At 40.8% G+C, this 10,199-nt stretch overlaps 1 protein-coding gene across 1 annotated transcript; it reads right to left on the reverse strand.

The window, feature by feature from the left end:
- Window positions 1–3,930: 3,930 nt before the first annotated feature.
- On the reverse strand, window positions 3,931–10,199 carry LOC137268599 (fibrinogen-like protein 1). The gene is made up of 5 exons (XM_067803170.1): window positions 9,863–10,199; window positions 9,058–9,182; window positions 7,457–7,553; window positions 6,403–6,567; window positions 3,931–4,172 (listed from the first exon to the last, which is right to left on the reverse strand). Exons 1-5 carry the CDS (start codon window positions 10,197–10,199, stop codon window positions 3,931–3,933), a joined length of 966 nt encoding a protein of 321 aa, XP_067659271.1.

Below are 10,199 nucleotides of genomic sequence, written 5' to 3' on the forward strand. Positions count from 1 at the left end.
TATGCATGATTACTGTCACAACACGAGATGAAGAACAAGGCACACATGTAACATATGTTATCTATTACGGAGTTATGCATGATTACTGTCACAACACGAGATGAAGAACAAGGCACACATGTAACATATGTTATCTATTACGGAGTTATGCAAAAAGGAACACAATCATAAGTACGGACGGAACTCTTTCCACCATCGTTATTTAGCACAGACAAATAGTATGCCCATGGTCATCTGAACACAACATCGTCAACATGACGAATGTAGGAGTATTTAAATTGTATATATTAGCAAGTATGTTTTAACTCGTATGTTAATAATTAAGTCTAGCCCCAGTTTAACCACTCAATCTAACCTGCTTCACTTTCACAATAGCACAGTCAGCCCAGCGCTTACGTTGACCATTTCCTCTATTGTCTTGTCTCAGCCCCAGACCCCTTATATTCCCAAGCAGAGTGTTGTGGGTCAGATTACATTTCCACGTCAGTCTCTCAGTCACTGGTAAGCATATACAGCTTTTTCACAGGTTAGCTTATATTTGCAAGGTGTGTTTTATGTCTTCATATTTAGTGTGTATGTATTATTTCTTAGCTTCTTTTGAAGCATGTATCATGTTACGTGTGGTAAATATAACTTAAATTAACTATCTGGCGTGTGCCACATAACTAGGTCCTAGCAATACGTTTTGGTATGTGAGTGTATTGCAGGTATTCTTAAATATCATTTCCACGGAGATGTTATATAACTTATTGTGTAGGTAAATATAATGTGTACATATATTTCAGATGTATCTGCTTCTATTAACTAATGTACCTAACTTATTTGATGTTTAATGGTCATCTTGAATATATACGTCATAAGTATGAATATATATATGTACACACACACACACACACACACACACACACACACACACACACTCACTCTATGAACTGACCAATCAATAATTATTGTATTGATTATATATGTTTGATAGTAGCATTTATGGCTAATTCTCATCTGTGTCGGCCCTTGAAGTACTGTTGTATACTTTTGATACAGTGTGTTACAATGTATCTATTTTCACAGGGCCCTTCTGCTACGAGTTTGCCAATAAACCCTGACATCTGCTGAAACCTATTTGCCTTTGTGGTATGTCCAAAACTACTCCGGTTACATGAACACCAACTTTTGATTGCCATGCCATGTTTTATTTCAAATTTGTGATTCATTCATGAGTTGTATACATCATCGATACATGCGCCGTACATTTGACATTATACAAACGCTACCTGCTAGAAAGTATAAAGTAATTCACAAAGAACTCACGCCGTGATACAACCAGTCTCTGCAAACAGCCTTCTGTTGAAACAACCTCTCATGGCTGCGCAAAATACCCGCAATCCGCACGCTTAACGTGCTTATCCCGTCGTTCTTACCCAACTTGCATTACTTGGACCCTTTCAGCTTCCACACACTCCTGTGCTACGCAGTCCCAAAATACAGTTCAACCACAATAACACTTCGCACATATAGTTAAACCACACTAAGATGTGATCTGGTCAATTACAATAAATGAAACAATTAGTGAAGCGAAACCTCACATCAGACGGTAAAATGGATCAAAAAGCTAAGCGTAAAATATGCAACGATAAGTTGGTAAACAAAGCATTCCTTTCCCATCAGTCGGGTCACAGTCGGATCATTATGTTAACGTATAAGAGTCTCACCCAAAACTTCAAGTTCAATGAAGACTTTAAATGAACTCTTTCATAGACCCTTAAAAAAACAACAGCTTGGTTACACAGTTGCCAGATGTAGAATTACAATCTATCAAAACTTCTTTTCTACACTTCTATATATAAACACAAATACCCAAGAGTACATACATGTATACACTATTCTTGATGCCATCTTGCCTTGTGCAGTGACTATTTCGGACGAAGCCAAGGTCATTGGCTTCTTCTAGAAGTTTCAACATCCGAGGTTGTAAATTCAAGATACTGACCTAAATCAGTATACATTTATATTGAGTCCAGGTTTGGAATGTCGTCATAACAGTTTGGGACAAGGTGTAGCGAATGTTGAAATCTAACAAATGGCCCCCAAAGCCTTCTATAGAATCGATGAGCTGGTTTTGTGTGCTTTTTGTCAATTTCAATCATTGTTGTCGAAAAGTGAGTACAAGTTATACCCATGTGCATAAATTAAGCACCACCAATAATAATTGTCGATTGTAGCCAAAAAGGGATCAAAACAGAGAAGTCAAACAGTGATATCTAAATACACATGCAATTAGCATGAAATTCACATGCTGATTCAAATGCATGTTTTCCATGCTAAAGTTCTGTCATGGTACAATGAGGGGTATGAAGAGATGAAATGAAGTATTCTCATTGCTTTCTTATCGACGCTTCAATAAGTGAATAGTGCTGAAATTGGACCACTTTTTTGGACATGCCGAGGCGCAGACTTTCTGAAAATACCAGATGGCAGATTACTGGTATGCGTGAAACTGTTTTTTCCTGTCGCAGCACTGGGTCCAGATTGAATATCAATCACACTGTCATTAGGCGCCTTGTAAGGAAACATGGGGCCACTGGTTACGTCAAGGATCGTCCGCGATCAGGAAGGCCGGTGACTGTGCCCATGTTCGCCTAATGAGACACAGGCCCATGACCAATGCCAAAAATCTCAGAGAACAATGGAGAGTGGGTGTTCGTCTGTTAACCAGCACCATCCGCGGGAGGCTCAGGTCCGCACGTCGTTAATGAGACGTCCCTTACTCACTGATAGACTCAAGGATCAACGTTTGGCGTAGTATAATCAACGGCAAAACCAAAATCTGAGGACATGGCGCAGGATCCATTGTTCCGATGGAAGCCGTTTTCTGCCTTTACTTATGGCCGTTGGCGAGTTTGGAGGAGTAATGAGGCTTATAAACAGCGCATGATCCATGCAGCTGAACACCTTTGGCGGTGACTCTGCAATGGTGTGGGGGTGTATCTCCTGTGACTGTAAGCTGAATCTTATCACCATTCAAGGGACACTCAATAGATACCAACTGGAAGCTGCTGTTGTTCCGCATTTTGATAACCACCCCCTCGCCAGACGGCCAGTAGTTATGGACGATAATGCTTGGCCCCATCGTTCCAGAGCTGTTATCGCATACTTGCAGAACAACTCAGATGACAGATTGCCTTGGCCTGCGAGAAGCCCTGGTCTCAACCCCACTGAGAATTTATGGGACCATCTGGGGCGTCAAGTTCTAGTAAGCGATCCACTTGTTCAAAACTACAGGAATTAGTCCAGGCTCTTCACGGGGAATGGCAGAGGATGCGCATTCGGCGTTTGATTTCCTGCATGAGGAGGAGGGTTGCAGCAGTTATCCATGCGAGGGCAGGATACACCAAGTACTGATGTCACCATTAGTGTTGGCTTAGGATTGAACAGTAAACGTTTTTTGAGAACTTTGTGTACGTTGGACCACAGACATTGTCTGTGTGACCATAGTTTTGGACATGATTATTGATAACGTTTGCAGTGACCCCATATGACCGTCAATAAATTACAGCCAAACGTAGCAGCAGTGTTGGTAATTGATGGATTGACACTTTAGATGGTTGAGTTAACGAAATTATAACCATGTGTTTGGTTTCCATATCACGAATGACCAGTGTGTTGTGTTAAACACATTCTTATAGCATGAAAATAGGTGGTGCTTAATTAATGCGCATGTGTATACATACGATCTTATGTCACCTTTACTGGTTGCCATGGCAACAGATATCACGAGTCACAGCTATGCATAGTATATGAAATGTAAATACACGACAGCTGAACGCATACTTAATAGTCGGGAAATGGACACACAATAACTGGCGTTATCCTGATGAAATTTCTTTTCCAGAACCAACCGGATGATCTCGAATGTCTGTTGTGCAATATACCTCAACAGCAGGGTCGTATTCGCATGTCCGTTCTTTTCAGAGAGTATGTATGGCCGTGCCAGTTGTACCAGACGATGCCAACAGCAAGTTTTGTACTGTTGTATTCTCCGTTCAGGTTTGCTCGGTGACATGAGTTATACCACCAGCCTCCCCTGTACGCTTGAGCACAGCTACCTGGACCCTTGTCAAGGTCAAGATCCCTGGCGGAGAATGCGCAGCCGTTACTTAACCCCATGGAGTCGCCTGTTTGGTAAATAAAAGGTACAATAGTTGACTACAGCGCTATCAGACATGCAGTTCGATTATGTTCGATGACGTCCTTTCAAAAACCATTTCACAACGCTTTACCTGTGAAGATCCGAATTAAAATGTTTCAATACCCATACTTGTCATGAGAGGCGACTACAGGGGTCTGGTGGTAAGGACCACTGACTTGGTCGACACGTGTTATCGTATCTTAATTGTGATGATTGATGTGCGTTATGTTGATCACTGGATTGTCTTGCCTAGACTCTGCATGATTGCTGATTGCAGCATTTTAATAGACAGCGCATACTTTCAATCATACGGTGGATATTTGACAGTTACATCTGGACCAGGCAATCTAGTGATCAATAGCATGCCCTTCGAACTACGCAATTGGGATAGTATAATTTGTAAACATGTCACGAGGGGGACACGGGTTGTTACCTTACCTCACACATAAATGTCGTTTTGTTATTGGCTGAGCGTTCCTCTATCATTTTAAATGTAGCTCACTTACAAACGAGTAACATTTCTATGTACCCCGCTGGCAATGCCGAACTCATTAAGTACTTCGTGGTAGTAAAACCTCATCTTGAATAACACTGACTCAAGTATGATGTACGGAAATTACCGATGTTATGGAAATGAAAACAGATGGAAGGGAGATAACTCTAAATCTGTTTTATCTTGTCGTTTGCAAAATATTGCGATGGCTGTAAAAGATTTGTGCCCGTGCTCAAACGATTCAAAAGTAATTTTCAGGGCCCACTTGCACAAAACGATCTTAGCGCTACAACTACCTTAAGCCTATGTTGGAGAATGGGAGTTACAATCATTGTAGCGCTAAGATTGCTTTGTGCAAGTGGGCCCTGGTGCTCGGTAAGATAAGGCCCTCGGGGCCCACGGGTTGATGTATCCTCAATGTTTGATTATGGTCTAAGGGTTCGGAGATCATAAACAAACGTCGAGGGTACATCAACCCATGTTCCCCTCGTGACCATTGAACAACTTATATTATCTTACCTCACACATGAATGTCGCTATCTGATTGGGTAAGCGTTATTCCATTATTTGCAATGTACCCCGCTTACAGGTGATGTAATATTTTCAATGGAAATGGAAATTCCGAACTCTTCTGGTGCTTCATGGTAGTACTTCTTTGTCTCGAATAACATTGAATGGCTTATGAAGCACGGAAATTACCGATGTTTTGAGATTGAAAATCGATGGAAGATAACTCTAATTCTGTTTACCTTATGTCGTCTGCAAAATGACGATTCGCCTCGCATTCAACAGAAGTGCTTCAAACAGTTCAACATTAAAATTCGGGTGTTCGGTAAGATAAATACGTTGTTCACTGGTCCCGCGGGGTCCATGGGCTCATGTACGTGCCCTCGAGGTTTGTTTAAGTTCCTCGAGCCCGCAGGACATGAGCACATTGCCCAGTCATGACGAGAAAACTACTTATAATGTACTCTCTATGTTTGTTTATGTCCTCTGAGCTTAAGGGTACATAAACAAGCACAGAGGGTACATTACCTCATGTGCCCTCAACGTATTTATCTCAATAACACCTCAATGTTAGTTTTGAACTGTTTCAAGTACTGGTGTCGGATCACGTTAAGCAGTACCACAATGAGGCAATTAGCCGAGACCAACAACGACAAACAACAAGAAAAACAAATTCATGGCTGTCCCCCTTCCATCGATTTGCATTCGCAAAATATCAGTAATTTTCATCATACGTGGCAACGTCAGTTAAAAAAATCTCACCAACACATGGTACCAAATGAATTTACACAGTTCGACATTCCCTGTGGGTAGCAACGAAAATGGTACTCGCTTGTAAGTGGGGTACATTGAAAATACCAGAAGTGTGTTCAGCAAATACGAAAACGACATTTATGAGTGCTTTCTCTCACTTGGCCAAACACATAAGTGATGGCTGAAGGCGCCACATATTGCTGAATGCTCAGCTCAAATATACCGCGCTTGAAATGAACAAGGCTGCGATCGGACAAATGGTCGATAGTAATGGTAATCACTTAATGATAAAGTGCTCGCTAGTCACGCCGAAGGCCCCTGTTTGATATCATAATGTGTTGAGCCTATATCGCCATTACATATATAATTTATAAACATACCATACTTTTATTCGAATGAAAACGATAAGCATGCTCTCCAGTCATTAAAAATATCATTTTCATCTGTGCGGCGAGATACTTACCTGCGTTGCCAGAGAAGCCAGAAATTTCCAGTGTATAGTTCTCAGCCAGACTACCTATGGAGAAGTTTTGGTAGTGAGCCATCCTCGTTTCATCTTGAAAGTCCCAGAGCCTTATTTTTAACTCGAAGTGCCGTCCCTTGACCATACGCCAAACTTTATCGTTGCCTGGGATAGAATCGTACATGAAGTCAACCGCCGTTGTGTTGAAGTTAACACGAAAATACTTTGATTTATACAAGGATTTATAAAATACCTTGATTTATACAACACGCACGAAATGTATGAATTAACAAGGTATGCAAAATGGTCATGCTTTGCGTTCATGTATGGCTCATTTTAGGATACATATCTGCCAAAAACTAAGAAGAAGCGAGTGAGTTCAGTTTACGCAGCATTTAGCAATATTCCAGTAATATCTTTGCATCAGAAATGGGCTTCACACATTGTACCCATGCGCTCACTTTGAAGAACACTTGCCTGCCCCACCGCAAAGATTAAGAACCAGTGGTGTATAATATTGATGCTGAACTATGAATCCGTTGTGTCAAGAGACGTTGAATGTGTAACCAAATGCCTGCTTTGGGGAGACACGATTCAGTTCTCTCAGAAATCGATGTTACTGCACATTGGAATTTTTTGTTGGAAGTGATTAATGTTGTCCTCTGGTCATACACGTTTAATGGATTCACGTAACCCTACTGAATGTTTTGTAAAGCAAAAATTATGATTCCTATTGTTGACGAGAACACGTACGTAGATTCGGACACAAACCGGCTTCAACAAAAGTTCAGATACACACAGCATTTCGTAAATCCTACACACCTCACACTTATCAGTACGTCTATCCCTGTTTAGTCCGTTCTTGATCGCCGCACTACATAATGGCGTCCATGAGCTTATCTGAACCTGACAATCCATCGAGCGATATTGTGAGCAACCTCCTAGTCCATTGCAACACGCTCTCAAAAATCAGCTATGACCATCTGCATGTGAACCCGGAAGTCCGATGTGGAACACTCATGTCGCTTAATTGAAGCTGCCAAGGACAACTCACCCAGCCAGAACTCTCCATTCAGGTCGCCAAAGCCTTCCTTGTATTCATTCCATGTTCTGAAGAAGTTTTCGGAGCCGTCCTGACGTCTTTGGATCACCTGTTGCAAAAAAATGACAAATTCGTTAGTTGTGATGTTGGTGGATCACCCGTAGCAATCAATGACAGGTTCAATATTTTGACGTGGCATTGTTGGATCATCTGTTGCAATAAATGTCAAGCTCATCATGTTGTCGTTACACCCTTGGATCACCTCTTGCAAAAAATGTCAAGCTTTTTATGTCGTTGTTACACCCGGGATTTTGCAATAAATGTAAAGTTCATTGTGTCGTCGTTACACCCTTGGATCACCTATAGCAATATGACGTTGTTGATGTCGATGTGACGTCATTGAATTATCCGTTGCAATAAATATCAAGTTTATTATGTCGTTGTTACACCCTTGTTACACCCTGTTATGTCATATATTTGTGTGAGTCTGGACACCCAAATGTCACATGTACAAATCTGTCGTTTCGATTTCTAGTCAAGTAACTGGCAAATAATAAAAGAAATGAACATAATACCGGCCACCCGCAAATGTTATTATTTATTCGCGATTCTCAATATTGGGAGAATTGAGCAGAGATTTATTTAAATTTAAAACGTTGTCCATTTTGTCTGTAATAGCATTTACTGATGTATCAAATGATTGTCAAGGATAATGGTTTTAGATTGTCAAGGATAATGGTTTTAGGTCCTTTAACCAATACCTCATGACTGTTATCCAAGGTTTCGACACATCTGCAAATTGTTACTAAATGAATACCAAATAGCACCAAACTTAGATTTTGAGTAAACCGGAACTGAACATAATGAGGATGAATCCGATCCCCGTGTCAGACAATGATAACCGCCACCACATGTCTCTGCAGCTTTGCCAGATACACGGATGATATACAAGAATACCACGTGACCGTATTCATCTGTCAATTCGGTGTGTGGGTAGGCGTTGATTGATTGATTGGATTTAGCGCTACGCCACTTTTATCAGTGTTATAGCAATACCACAGTGGGGCACCAGAAATGAGCTTGTATCCATGTGAGTATTCGAGCCCGGGTCATCGGCGTGACGAGCGAATCACTAGGCTACGCTACCACCCCAGTAGGCGCTGAAGAACTTCCAGACAGGTTCGTGGACCATGACAGGTAATGACGTCCACACCGCCACTATCGTTTATGGTGAGGTGTTTTGTAATTCAGATTTTGCATGACAGACACGCTTCGGATAAACCATGCCATTTGAAATAAAGACATTTGTAAATATTTTTACCTGTACGTTTCTTTAGGTGGTGGGTATATGAAATGGTCAACCCCTGAATGATATCAAACGCTGGTTTAGCAATTACTAACTCTTGCGCTACTTTTACACTTCGTCTTTTATGCTACATTTATACTTATACACGTCGTAGAAGCGATGTGGGCTTTTTCACTTTCTTGAGGCAGTAATTGACGTCAATGTTTCTTCTAAACCACCATATCATAGACAGGTTGAGCTTAAAACATAACTGTTCACCTTTCAAAACGAAAAACACATTTTTGCACGGCCAATTCTAAGTGCTTACCGTCCATGTATCCATGCTGGAAATACAGTAGGCTTGGAACTGATCTTGTCCATCAGGATTCAGGTTGTAGATGCCGGATTTCAGAGACGGAAAGCGAGTCATGATATCTGTGCAGTCAGTGTAAGCTGTGGGAGGATGCAGACTTTACATCAAGTATGTGTGTCAAACTGATGTCTGGATTCTTGTATTTTGCGACAGCGAGTGTAACAAATGACTTTACCTTTTTTTTCTTGCATAGTGGAAACACAACTCTCCATAAAAATCTTATTCTTATTCAAATCTTATGACAAATTAATTAGTGACTGCAATATTTGAATTGTCTTGGCATTGAAAGTACTAGGAACATACTTTTTGTTCTAAAAAGGTGAAAGAAAACATTTTCATTCCAACTTGTGAACGCTTTAAATCTCATAAATAGATCACTGCAATCAAACACTCTTATTTATGATAAATTTATAATCTTTATCAAGAGAAACATCATTACGTACCTGTATGAAGAGAAACCACATTCAAGTTTTTATGCTAAAATTGTAATGTGTAACACGGGGTTTGTAAAGATGAGAGATCCTTGATTATAAATGCATATGGGAGTGGTCCGATTACCTAATACAAATGCCTGTGAGTGAAGACTTGTGTCTATGGATTCAGTGTTTGCTAAATTCAGAAATATCAATGGCTACCAGCTCATTCTACACTAAAATCTACTACATTTACTACACCAACATTTTTATGCCAACATCACTAGTTGTAATCCCCAAACCAGGTGTCCAACACCTTCAGCTTAACATTGTACAAAACAACTTACTAGCATTGTTAGCGTACAGACTATCCAGTGAGTACTTGAAGCCAGATTTGGGAACCAGGTTCTCGTGACTGTAGAAAATCCTTGAGTGTCCTTGACAGGATTCATTCAAAGCGTTGTGAAAGAAAGAGACACACGTGGATTTTCTGTAACACTTCTGTGCACATCTCGATGCATGCAGTTTGACATCCCAGAGTGGCTCGGTCGCAGGAACCATGTCCTGAAGTTCCTTGATGTTTACGTATGAATGTCGGTTGCACAAAGGGGAAACATGTCTCGTAAAGACGAAAAAGATGAAAACATTAGGTAAGAGAAGCGCGTAGCTCCTCAACACGTCCAT

The sequence above is a fragment of the Haliotis asinina genome, chromosome 16 (genome assembly GCF_037392515.1).
Source record: "Haliotis asinina isolate JCU_RB_2024 chromosome 16, JCU_Hal_asi_v2, whole genome shotgun sequence".
Taxonomy (NCBI): Eukaryota; Metazoa; Mollusca; class Gastropoda; order Lepetellida; family Haliotidae; genus Haliotis; species Haliotis asinina.